This window comes from Oenanthe melanoleuca, chromosome 8 (assembly GCF_029582105.1).
Source record: "Oenanthe melanoleuca isolate GR-GAL-2019-014 chromosome 8, OMel1.0, whole genome shotgun sequence".
Classification (NCBI taxonomy): domain Eukaryota; kingdom Metazoa; phylum Chordata; class Aves; order Passeriformes; family Muscicapidae; genus Oenanthe; species Oenanthe melanoleuca.
The window spans coordinates 19,136,902-19,150,124 of record NC_079342.1 but is presented as its reverse complement, the minus strand read 5'-3'; the positions used below and the strand labels follow the sequence as shown (position 1 = coordinate 19,150,124).

General features: G+C 54.7%; 1 protein-coding gene across 2 annotated transcripts; it reads left to right on the top strand.

Moving 5' to 3' along the window:
• Positions 1–2,931: 2,931 nt before the first annotated feature.
• Positions 2,932–12,106, top strand: TAL1 (TAL bHLH transcription factor 1, erythroid differentiation factor). Of its 2 annotated transcripts, XM_056497327.1 has the most exons (5): positions 2,932–3,185; positions 4,515–4,664; positions 5,826–6,254; positions 7,074–7,165; positions 11,512–12,106. In XM_056497327.1, coding segments are annotated over exons 2-5 (939 nt in total). In that variant the 5' UTR covers positions 2,932–3,185; positions 4,515–4,662; the 3' UTR covers positions 11,928–12,106. The 2 variants fall into 2 exon arrangements, with proteins under 2 accessions (XP_056353302.1, XP_056353301.1); XM_056497326.1 differs by lacking the exon at positions 4,515–4,664.
• The last annotated feature ends 1,117 nt before the right edge of the window (positions 12,107–13,223 follow it).

Below are 13,223 nucleotides of genomic sequence, written 5' to 3'. Positions count from 1 at the left end.
AACACAGGAAGATGACAGTTGTATTGGTTAATATTTTAAAGACTTTATTCAAATGCTTAAGGGCTAGAAACAATTTGAAAACAAAAGCCAAACTACTTGTGCACAGCTCAGGACAAGGGTGTGGTGTTATAATAAGTTACACAAAGTATGTAATCCTGGACAGCAACCTCCAAGCAAGCAAAATGTTGATTTACTGGACCAAAACAATAAAAAACACCCTTCCCTTTAAGCAGCATTTTCCTTTCATAGTGTGGTGCTGAGTAATTTTAAGATGTCTGGATTTTTTTCCCCTGAAGCATGTACTGCAATCTGAGGTTAAAAAAAAAAAAACAACACATGTAAAGCCAGGTCTGGCTTTGTTAACTGAGCATTGAGGCCCAAACTCTAGAGCTGGCTTGTCAGGTGCTGACATGGGTAATGGGGCAATATTAAGACTTTATTGATTGACTGGGGAGGCTTTTTTGGTTTTTTTCTTCTGTTGTTTCTAGCTTTCTTTATTACAATTAAGGGTAGATATTTATAGTGCTAGCTGAAAAGGTGCTGGGCCTGCTCAGAGCATCACTGACCACTTTACTTTGGATCATTTTGGTGCTCCCTGCCCTGACTGAAGGCTTTGATCCCTCTTCAGTGAAGTAAAAATGCGGGCGGGAGGTGGGATGAGCACGGCCCCGGCTCCCACGGCAGCGGGCACCGGCACGGGGGGAATGGCCCTGCAGCAGCCCTCCGTGCTCAGAAGATGCTCGGCTTCCTAATCTCCGCCGCCCAGCCCCGGCTGTTCTATCTTTAACGCTTCCTGTTGGGGAGAGGAGCCGGCTCGAACATGGTCGTGTTTCCTGGCGGGAGGCACGGCGGGCTCTCCGGCGCGTCGTGACCGTCCTGCCCCGCCGCCCCACGCACGCTGCCGGCATCGTGCGGGCTCCTGCCGCTGGGGGAAACCTCTCCCACGGCCGCGAACAGAGCGGGAAGGAGTGAAAGGAAGAATAACAGCTCCGGCATTTCCCCCTGCGGGAGGGCGCGCAGGTGCTGGGAGACAATAGCGACCCCGCACCCCGGCCCCGCCGCTTGTCCCCCGCTCTCGGCAGGTGCGGCCGGGCCTCGCCGCCGCTTGTCCGCCCGGCCCCAGCCCCGCAGAGGGAACCGGGGCTGTCCCGGGAGGGGCTCAGCCCGGGCCCCTTCCCTCCCGCCCCGCGCCGACGGTGATTTCGTTGATTTTCGGGTTCCCGATCCCCGAGCTGCCCAAACCCGCTCCCCACCGCTGCCTTTAGGGCCGCGCTACCCGTGGGTGTCCGGAGTAGCGGATCTGGGACCCTCCAGCCACTCCTGCCTGCCCTTCTCCATGCCAGGATCCTCTGGCATTTCGGGGAGGGTTTCACGCGTCCCGTCTCTTTACGATCCCCGTGCAGGGCGCCGTGATCCCCGCACCGCCCGCTGCCGTCCCCACGAGCTGCCCCGGGGACAGGGGGCTCTGATCGGACCGGGGATCCATGAGCTGCCCCAGGGGCAGGCGGTTCCGATCGGACCGGGGATCCATGAGCTGTCCCGGGGGCAGGCGGTTCCGATCGGACCGGGGATCCATGAGCTGTCCCGGGGGCAGGCGGTTCCGATCGGACCGGGGATCCATGAGCTGTCCCGGGGGCAGGCGGTTCCGATCGGACCGGGGATCCATGAGCTGTCCCGGGGACAGGCGGTTCCGATCGGACCGGGGATCCATGAGCTGTCCCGGGGACAGGCGGTTCCGATCGGACCGGGGATCCATGAGCTGTCCCGGGGACAGGCGGTTCCGATCGGACCGGGGATCCATGAGCTGCACCGGGGCAGGGGGCTCTGATCGGGCCGGGGATCCATGAGCTGTCCCGGGGACAGGGGGCTCTGATCCGGCCGGGGATCCATGAGCTGCCCCGGGGCAGGGGGCTCTGATCGGGCCGGGGATCCATGACCTGCCCCGGGGGCAGGGGGCTCTGATCCGGCCGGGGATCCATGACCTGCCCCGGGGGCAGGGGGCTCTGATCCGGCCGGGGATCCATGAGCTGATCCGGGGGCAGGGGGCTCTGATCCGGCCGGGGATCCATGAGCTGATCCGGGGGCAGGGGGCTCTGATCCGGCCGGGGATCCATGAGCTGATCCGGGGGCAGGGGGCTCTGATCGGGCCGGAGGTCCCGGTCCGCCCGGCCTGGCTGAACCCCTGCCCCGACGGGGCGCGCAGCCGGTGCCGAGCTCCAGCCCCGCTGGCTGCCCCGCACTGCTACGGAGCGAGTCAGGGCCCTTTAGTCCCTTCCCCAAGCTCCTCTCCTCCAGGGTCCGCCGCTCACATCCCAAATTACTCGAGCCGGCACCGTTCACAGTCTCCAGCATCCCCCAGCTCGGCAGGGATGCTCGGCCTCCTCTCAGCCCAGAATGGGAGACGAGACGGGGAGCTCGCCCCAATTTAGCCCTTCAGCAAAAATACACAGTGTGGAGGGAGGAAGGCTGGGGATGGGGCCGCTTTTCTCCAAAATATCTCCTTTCAATGTGCTTTATTTACCTCCTCTTGTCCCAAAGCAGCCCACACCCTTTCCCCCTCTCTCAACATCTCCAACAATTTATTTTGGCTCATTAAATTTAATTAAGAACGGAGTAGGTGTTCCATATTTAATAATAATAAAAATTAAAAAAAAAAGAAAAAAAAAGAAAAAAAGAAAAAAAGAAAAAAAAAAAGAAAAAAGAAAAAAAAAACAGGGCATAATAACCTCCAAGAGGACTAAAATAAAGAATCGCTATTCAGATGCAAGCAGCCACGGTACAATTTTTTATTACTTTTTTTTTTTTTTTTTTTTTTTTTTAGTGTCTTTTTAAGAGCATCTAAGCACACACACATAAAAAGCTAGAAGGCATGCATTCCGGAGTTATTCCTATGCATATCCCTGCAATAATTTTCCGCTTTCCTTCGATAAAATTGCCAAATAATAATGAATCATTTCATAAATAATGGGTTTAGAAGCTTATCAGGGCAGGCGGGCCACTGCTGGGGTTTTATCTCTCTCGGCCACATTGCAGTAGTGTTCCGCTCTCCATACTAAATAGGAAACTGGACGTGATGTGGAATTAGAGCCTACCCAGCTGAAGCCACCCAACACTTACTACAAATATAGCCGCGATGCGTAGGCCACAAAATGGCTCCACTCACTTTTCCCAATGAAAAGCAAATGGTGAGTAAAGAGGAACCGGCTCTGCAGAAGTCTGGGCGCTGGGGACGGCGGGATGTGGTTTTGGGGGGCTCCGGAGGGAACCGAGCGAGCTTTGGGGGGCTTCTGCCCCACATGAGAGACGGGAAGAAACACAAAATCTTTTCCGCGGTTGGGTTTTAATCTTTTTTATTCTTTGATGCGGGGTCGGTGAGGAGGAGAATACACCTTCCCCTTTGAAATCGTGGGGTGCGGCACCCCCACGGCCCCGGACCCTCGGGCTGCGGCTGGGACGGGCTGTGGGGCGCAGGGGGCGAAGCGCCCGCCGGCCCCGCTCCCCCGGGGACAAACACCAGGGCACGGCCCGGCCGGCAGCCAGGACCGGAGCGCCTCTCCCCGAGAGGGGTCCCCGATATCCCGCTCCCCGCCGCCCCTCCGCTTTGGGGCCGTTTCCCTACAAAGGGCCGGCGGGAAAGGTGCGCTTTTGCCTTGGAAATTTCCTGCCGATCGGCTGCTGGAAAACAAAAGGATTTTGCGGAGCAGAAACCAGCGGGCGGGGATTTAATGCCCCCCCTCCATTTTTTCTAAACGAAACCACCCCGATTCAAGGCAAAATTCTGCTGATATCTTTGCGGTTTTGCGTATTTCGTTTTTTAACAAATACGAGAACAGACACCATCGGGATTTTTTTTTTTTTTTACGAAGGGAAAAACCTAATTTTTGGTGATTTCTTTGGCGGGGTGAACCGGCCTCACTTTCCTGTCGCTGGGCGGCGGGGAGCGGGCTGGCTCCGCCGCCGGCCCGGTGCCGCTGTCGCGGTTCCTCGGCCCGTAACCGGCCCCTTGAGGAATTTAATTTGCCCCTTTAGGAATTAAATTTTCCAGCCAGACGTGGGAGAAACGCCGCCGCCGTCGCCGCTTCGTGCGAGCCCATCGGGAGAAAAACAACCCCGTGTCCGGCCCCGTCTGTGATTTCCTCCCGGGAAGACCGGGCTTGCAATGTGTCCAAAAAACCGCCCAATTCGCCCCAAATATAGGGCGCTTTTTTTCACGCCTTTTTTTTTTTTTTTTTTTTTCTGCGTTTATTTATTTTTCCACGCCAGGCCATGGCCGTCGCTCGTTGTGGCCCCGTGTGCGAGGCGGCGGCTCCCGGCGGCGGCGGGGGGGGACCCGGGGGTGGCCGCTGCCCCCTGTCACAGGGGCCTCCCCGGGGTGCTGTCCCCTCCTTCCCTCTCCCCTGCAGCTTTCTCCCTTCACTGATCTCTGGCAATCCGGACCCACGAGATCCACCCTCTCCTTTTTTTTTTTTTTTTTTTTTTTTTTTTTTTTTCTCCCCCCCTTCTCTTCCTCCCAGGATTTAGCAGTTTTATCCCGATGCGGGTGTCCTTCCTCTCTGTAAAGTCGTAAGTACCTTGAGGTGGGAGGAGTAAATTCAGCCTGACACTGAGAGCGCTTTTGTTGAAACAGGAGAGACTTGCGGTGTCCCTACTTAAATATGACACATGTGAGTAATCTCTTCCTATACAATATCGGAATAGGCAATTAGATTTTTCTTTCTAGAGGACTGGCGGGAAGGGGCAGAGAACTTGTGCTTTGGGTTGGGTGGTTGTAATTTTTTAAATTTTATTTTCCAGCGAAATAGTGAGATATGCCCCCCCAAAAAAATTGTTGATTTTTTTTTTTTTTTTCTCGCGACTCAGCCTATCAGAAACGAAATAAAAAATTAGGCAAAAGAACGAGAAGGTTGGGTGGCAGCTCTCTGCTCCGTAAAGCTCCTTATTTATATAGAAAAGAATAATCAATCAATCAAAAAAAAAAAAAAAATCCGAAAACGAACAATGGTTTATGTGGGAGATAAAGCATAGAAATAATCGCGATATGGCAGCCTGCGCTGGTCGCGAGGTGCCCTGTCGCGACAGCATTTGTTCTGTGGGAGAAGGGGACAATGCCGTGTGCGGCCGCGGCCGGGCCCTTCCTCCTTCCTGCGGTAGTGAATGCGCGGGGGGATTGACTCCGTTAGGGGCTGGTTTAACCCCCTCTCCCCCAAAAAGTGGCTTCAGGTATATTTCGATAGCTTATAAATAACAATAAAAAATAATCGCACGAGGGGAAGGAGCCGCCCGTAAGGCTAAGACCGCTACATGCGGGCCTGGCCGCGACAGGGCTGGTTCCGCAGGGTAGCAAACACCTCCGGGGACCCCAAAACGGGGAGAAATGCCCCCAGAAAAAAGCGGGATGTGAGCTGAGCCTCGGCCGTGTTTTGGCCGCACAATGTATCCGCAGCCGCGGCGGCTCTGCGGGCGCTGCCCGAGCCCCTCGCTGCTCCCCCGCCCCGACGGTGCCGATTGAATCCCCGCGGGCTCCGGGACCGCGGCGGGGGCTCCGGCCCGTCCCCACCGTGCGGGACCGGGGAGCTGCGTGACGTCAAAGCGCCGCTCCGCCAGGCTCCTTGACGTCACCGCAGGGCCGGGGCGCCCCGTGACGTCACGGCACCGCACGGCTCGGCGGGGTGGACCCACAGACCCACCCCTGTGCCGCCAGCAAACTCTAAATTATTTGGGGCGATCAGGAACTGCCCCGTTTCTCACCGACGAGGTCGGAGCTCCCGGAGGGGCGCAGCCCCCGGTCCCCATGCGGGGCCCCCTGACCGCTGCTCTCTCCGCAGGACGATGGACAGGCCGCCCGCCCCGCCGCCCCCCAGTGACCCCCGCGATGCCCGCCCCGCCCGGCGGCACGACTCGGAAGCGGAGAGCACGAGCGAGCCCGAGAGCAGCCGCGGGGGCATGGAGGCGCCGGCCGACCCCCAGCTGCTGCTCAACGGGGCGGCCAAGGAGGCGGGCCGGCCCTCCCCCGGGCCCCCCGCCGCCCCTGTGCCCGTCATCGAGCTGGTGCGCCGGGGGGGCTCCCTGGACATAAAAAGCCGTGAGGCGGCGGGGGAGGCGATGCAGAGAGCGCCGGGAGCCGAGCCGTGCCGCGCCGCCGAGGCCGCCTGCGAGGCCCGCATGGTGCAGCTGAGCCCCCCCGCGCTCCCGCTGCAGCCCCCCGGCAGGGCCATGCTCTACAACCTGGGCCAGCCGCTGGCCGCCATCAACAGGTCCGTGTGTCCCCCATCCCATCCCATCCCATCCCATCCCATCCCATCCCATCCCATCCCATCCCATCCCATCCCATCCCATCCCATCCCATCCCATCCCATCCCATCCCATCCCATCCCATCCCATCCCGGAGCAGCTCCCCCAGGGCTGTCCGGCGCGGTGGGCAGAAGCAGCAGCATCCCCTCCTCTGCGCGGGGCTCGTCGCTTAATCATCGCAGGTTTTTGCATGCAACTTTGCAAAGAGAGAAAGGGAAAAGGGGAGGAAGTCAAAACAGAAACGATAAAACTCGTTCCTGGAAGGAAAAATATTTGCGGGGGTAAAGTCCTGTGCAGAGCGAAAGGGGTCCGACAATAAACGAACGAAAACCGGTTCAGCTCTTCCAAGCTCCCCGGGCTCTCTCGGCTCTCCAAGGAGTCCCACATTAGCGAAAGGAACATCAGGGGCTCTGACAAGGGCTGAGGCAGGGGGGTGTTTGGGACAGACCCGCCTCGCCTCCCGGTAAAGCTGCGCTGCGGACCCGGCATGGGGAGAGCACAGAGTAGCGGGAACGGGGGGATTTTGCCCTAAACCGCAAGTCTGGACTCCCCACGCCGCTCACATCCCCCTGCCCACTCAGGGCTGGCGTCTCTTGCTGCGTGTCCCCGGCTGGCCGCGTGTGGTGTCACCGCACGACCTCGGCTCGGCTTCGTGAGCCGTGAGCTCGCTGCGAGGTCACGGAGCGGCTCCGCTTCCCGCCGGCCCCGGACGCAGCCCCCACCACGGGCAGGGCCGGGGGGATGTCGGTGTGTCCTCACGGCCCGTCTGCCTTTCTTTGCAGCGGGTTTTTCGGCGAACCGGACTCCTTCTCCATGTACGGCAGCAACCGGGTGAAGCGGAGACCGTCTCCATACGAGATGGAGATCACCGACGGTGAGAGAATTTCGCCTCTGCGCCGCCTTTTTGGGGGTCTGGGGGGGGGGGGTGGTTCTCCATCTGCCCAGTGGGGCAAGTTCCTGCACGATGCCACGCTCTGGGACTAAACCCCCAAATAACAAAAGGACTAAACCCCAAACCCAGGATGCCCAGGGAGTCAGGGTGGCTCTCCGGTAAGCGGAGCCTACAGCGGTCCCAGCAGTATACTCGGTGAGTTTGCCTTCACCCACACCCAGCGATGCAGTTCAGCCCGTGGCTAATTACACTCCTATTCTGCAAATTGCTTAGAGATTAAATCCGAAATAAGACAATTCAATGTAAGTCTTTGTTGAAGTGCAGATCGGGGCCATTGCAGTGAGATGTCGCCTCTATAAACCCTTTCAGCCGGGAGGCGTTCGCGCTGCAGAGCACAGCCTTGGGCAGAAAGGATAACCTGCCTTTAAACTGCCTGGCGGCAAAGAGCTAACCCTGTGCTGAGGTCTGCAGCGGCGCGGTGGGGTCGTGCCGGGTCCTTTAATTCGGTATACATCCATACGCCGCTCCCGTCTGCCCTGGAGAAATATCCGTGACAGAGCCGGGCAGGAGATGTGGAAGGCGGCATTCTGTTGTTCGAGCAGAGATCCCAGGTGCGGGCATCCCTGTTGGAGCCGCAGGATGGTTTTGGAGAATGGAAGGCGGGGAGAGGGCAGGGCAGGATCTGCTGCCTGCTCCTGGCAGCAGGCTGGGGCTGTGTGGTGTTTGCAAGGGGGTATTTGCCCACGGAATGCTGCCCACGCCAAGGGACACTTGAAAGAACAATTTGCACGTGGAAAGCTGGGCTGTTTGTCTCTGGAGTGAATAGCCCGTACACATGAGAGTCACTGAAATGTGTTTTCTCTTTAGAGAAAACTGTATTTCAATTGCTGGACAATTAATTCTCCTCCTTTCCAGCTAGCTGTCCCTTTCCTTCTACCCAACTAATCTGAGATCAAATCATAACCTGCAGCAGTCTAAAATAGTGCATCCCGAAATGACAGGCTCAGTGTATAATCTGTATTAATCAGTTCTTCCCTTCCCACTGTCTGCCCTCCTGGTCCTTTCAGACTTCAGCCCCATGGGACATGGGATGTTAGAGCCCTGGCACAAGAAGGGCTTTTTGTCTGGGTTTTCATTCCGAGGCTTAGTGGTTGTGGGGGAAAAGTCCATCCAATCTCACTGTCTGACTAAAGCTCTGGACTTGCTATTAAATTAGGTGTTAAGGATTACAGAAATACTTGGTTGTAACCAAGTTTTTGAACATGTGGTTTGAGGCAAATGTACAGATTGGGCCCAATCTTGCAGGTTCTGGTTCATGTGAATTTCCAAGATCGGATTCAACATTTTTTGGGATGGGGAAAGGGTATCAGATTTTGTTGTCTAAACAGGAACAATTTGTAGGGTTGTACATCCCAATGCTGAGGCATCTGTGTGGTCTGAAGGACTTTGCTTATTGCCCTGAATGTCACCTGCTGGGTGACAACCATGGTACACAGGAGCACCACTTTGAGGGTCCTCAGCCCTTGGGGGCCACAGAAGGGCAGGAAAGCCTTGTCAGACACTTTTTGTATTTTTTCTGTGAGAGAATAAGTGGTGGGGTTTTAGAAGCAGGTCTTTATTTATTTTATGGAAATTTTGTTCCATTTAATATATATAAAAATAGCTAGATGTGAAGATAAAAATGCAAAAAGGTATCCCTAAAAAAGTATATCCTGGAACTTTGGAAGATCATATTTTTATTAATTTTCCTCATATTTCTAATTACAATTTTTAAAAGCACCAGTCAATCCATTAGAACAAAATCTAGGCAAACATTCTCATCTGATTGCTTGAATTAATTATGAAGCAAGTATTTTTATGAGAAATAGATTTTCTATTATAATACAGCTATGGGGCATTTTAATTTCCTCCATTGCTTGACATGTTTTGGCCAAAGCCTGATCTCTTTCTAAAAGATATGTTTAATTCAGTTGGTGCAGGAATCAAGAATTTGAGTGGTGTCAGAATTTGTTTTATATACTGAAGCTTGATTTGGGTGCCTCTGGATGAAAATGAACAGGTCTTTTTTTTTTTTTTCTGATTTCTGACCAATTTATGAATAGATACCTTATAGTCATCAACTTTCACTGAACAGAGACACATGTTTGAAGACTGAAAGTCACTTGGGGATTTTTTTTTTACTAAGTAGTATCCCAGTTGGGGTTATTTCTCATACGCTTTTGGGAGTAAATAGCTCTTAAGCTCCATCTCTCTCTGGATTCAAGACCAGTTGCTTTGTCTTGTCTGGAAAGAGCAGTAAAGTGTGAAAAATGTCATATTATTATAGGATATATAGGATGTAACACATGCTTCACTGCTTAATTAGCAGTGCTGCTGAGGTCCCTTTGGTCCCTGTCCCTATCCTGTGGCATAGCAGGCTGTGCACATCAGCGACAAGAAACCTTCCCTTTGCATGAGCTCTTGCATGTTAATTCATACAAAGGGCAGTAGGTGCTCTTTGGGGGTGAATATTTCCTTTATTAAAGTATCACACTGGAATCTTAGAGGTCAGAGAGTTGTTTGTCATTTCTACACCCCCCAGCTTGTGCCAGAGGCTGTTTGTGGTTTTAGGGGACTCCCAGCTCTGAGCACACCGTGAGGAGGAGTGAGTTGTGTGGCAGTGCAGGGCATTCTGTGTGGTGTGCTGGCCTGAAGGGACTCAGCTTCCCCTGAAGGAGGAGAGCCTGATGGTATCTGATCAGCTGGAACAAGGGATTCCACTTCTCCTGTTGTGCAGGGTGGGATTTGCTGAGGCACAGCCTGACTGGGGTACTTAACAAAAAGTCACACCAGTTTGGCTCCTGTGCCACAGCCAAGGCAGCCAAGAGTTTTTCTAGAAAAGAATAAAGGTGTTTAAAGGTGCCCTGGGGTGCTGGCTCCACTGAGTGATGTCAGAACCATGACTTACACTGCTCACCAAGACCAGGGACTTGTTCCCACCAGGAGGAGAAGTTAGGCAGGGGTCTCAGAGTGGGGAATACAGGGGAGAAATGGGGGAAATGGGAATTCCACAGTCCTTTGGGGTAAATCTCACCAATGTGCTACCTGCAAGTCTCTGCTTCCCACACTGTGATGATTTTCATTGTATGTGATGCTTCCTATCCCATGGGAGTTTCTACTCTGGTCATTCTTCCAGATTTTCATGAGATTGATGTGACCTTCCATTGTTGATGTCTCCTGGAGGAGATGATGGGAAGGATGTAATAATAAAAGCATATTATGGTAGTGTTCCCTCATGTGAGCTGGTTTCCATGGACCCCAGGACCTGCAATCTTGATTAACAGCACTGCTGCTCCTGCAGAACAGTACTTTTTAGTAGATGTGCTTTTGGGTCTCTTCTAGCACAGAGACAAAGCTTTTCTCATGTACACCAGGACCTGCCCTGACGTGCTGAAAGGAAAATTGGTGTGTTTTGTACCTTCATCCTATGTAGCACCCCTTCTTAGAAACTGTAAAATTTCAAGGTTGTAAAATTTCAAGGTGTAATTGGAGATTACATGTAATTAGGTCAAATGGACACCTCTAGCAATTTGGAGTCTCTTCTCCAATTAGTGTCAGAGAGAGTTGTTGCCCTTTGGCAGTGATGAGGAGGAGAGAGAGCAGGCAGTCCTCAGGTCAGCTGTGAAACTGTTCCATCCTCACCTGTGATGACCTTTCCAGCAGGACACTGCCTTCACTGTGAGTCAGTGTGGGTCATTTCCTACCGGCCCTCATTGCTATGGGACAAATCCCACCACCCCATTTCATTCAGAGGGCTGGTGGCACTCTTGGGGTCTCTCTCAGCAGGGAAGAACTCCGGATCTCAGAGCTGTCAAAGCCTCTGCTTGAGCTAATTTCTTCCCTTCCCAATGGTGTGTCCTTTAGAGAATTTTTGTGGTAGAAAATAAAGCCATCTAGTGAAATAAACTTTTAATAGGACCATTGCTGCTGAGTTACCCTTGTTGATGAGTTGAGATACCCTAAAATTATAGCAGCCTTCTGCACACATACCATGGCCTAACCCTTCTTCCTTGAAGAGGTAAATTTAGGTATCTGAGGAGACATCCAAAGAGATGAAACTCCATTTCCCCCTTCCACTGGGTTGAACAGAAGTTACTTTCAGTTCAAGGCTTTTTTCTGTTTGTGGGCTTTCTCAGCTCATGGGGTCACCTTCCACCTAGCTGGAAACTTGTTTCACTGCCCTGCTGATTAAACCTCACTCAAATGAGTCAGTTAGTGGTGACTTGTTCAGCAAAGCAATGCCTGGCCTGTTAAGCCCAGCTCCTAACTCTGCGTGGTTGGAATTGCAGGTCCCCACACCAAGGTGGTCCGTCGCATTTTCACCAACAGCCGGGAGAGGTGGAGGCAGCAGAACGTCAACGGGGCCTTCGCAGAGCTGCGCAAGCTCATCCCCACCCACCCGCCCGACAAGAAGCTCAGCAAGAACGAGATCCTGCGCCTGGCCATGAAATACATCAACTTCCTGGCCAAGCTGCTCAACGACCAGGAGGAGGAGGGAAACCAAAGGGGCAAAGCCAACAAAGACTCGGGGATAGTCCAGGAAGACCTGCTGCAGGACATGTTGTCCCCCAACTCGAGCTGTGGCAGCTCTCTGGACGGGGCGGCCAGCCCGGACAGCTTCACGGAGGAGCAGGAGCTGGAGGCCAAGCACGCGCGGGGCCTGCACCACGCCATGCTGCCCGTGGAGGGCACGGCCCAGCGGTGAGGGCACGGCCCGGCGCTGAGGGCACGGCCCGGCGCTGAGGGCACGGCCCAGCGCTCAGGGCACGGCCCAGCCATGAGGGCCAGGCCCAGCGCTGAGGGCACGGCCCAGCGGTGAGGGCACGGCCCGGCGCTGAGGGCACGGCCCAGCGCTCAGGGCACGGCCCAGCGCTGAGGGCCAGGCCCAGCCATGAGGGCCAGGCCCAGCCGTGAGGGCACGGCCCAGCGCTGAGGGCACGGCCCAGCCATGAGGGCCAGGCCCAGCCGTGAGGGCACGGCCCAGCGCTCAGGGCACGGCCCGGCCATGAGGGCCAGGCCCAGCCGTTAGGGCACGGCCCAGCGCTGAGGGCACGGCCCGGCCATGAGGGCCAGGCCCAGCCGTGAGGGCACGGCCCAGCGCTGAGGGCCAGGCCCAGCCGTGAGGGCACGGCCCGGCGCTGAGGGCACGGCCCAGCGCTGAGGGCATGGCCCAGCTGTGAGGGCACAGCCCGGCACTGAGGGCCCCCAGCGCCACGGGCCCGGCTCTGCAGCTGCTGGAACTCCTGTGGTGGGGTCTATGACTCTGCCTTCCCCCAAAGCTCGGCCTGCCCGCTCTCCCCACCCCGGGCTGAGGACGAGACCGACCCAGACGGATGTTCGGGGTTTAGGTACGTGACCGTACAAAGAAGAGAAGCGTGAAGTCATCTTCGTTGTACAGAACTGCTCGGGATGGGACTCTGAGGAGGAGAAGGAGAGTGGCTGGTGCCTCTCCAGCCTTTAGAGGGTTTTCAGACCACTTGGTCTCTTTTCAAACAGTCGTCTGGGTGAGGCATGGAACTCCTCTTGTGCTGCCCACGGAGGCCACCGGCGCTTTCCAGCTCCGCGTGGTGCTGGAAACTGCTGCATCACTCCAGTGCTGCAGCACTCTGCAGCCTGTGCCACATCCAGCTGGTCTGAGCAGGAGCCTGGCCACACATTCCTGTTGTCCGAGAGTTTTGACTGTATCTTTTTAAAGAGGTGAAAAAATACCCTCAGCAAAAGAACTATTAAAAGGATTTAGACTATTTCTTTTTCTCTCCTTTTTTCTTTTTTTTTTTTTTTTTTTTTTTTTTTTTTTTTTTTTTTTTTTTTTTCCCTTTCCCTTTCCCTTTCTTCCTTTCTCTTCTATTTTATTTCAGATTGTTTGGGCTTGTTGTATTTATGACATGGGATTACTTCTGTTTAACGCTGTCATCCAATATCCACTGAATGAAAAGGTACATAGGTGTTTTCTGCCACTCTCCCAGTCCCTCATCCTTCTGCTGGTAATATTCAGCAGCTG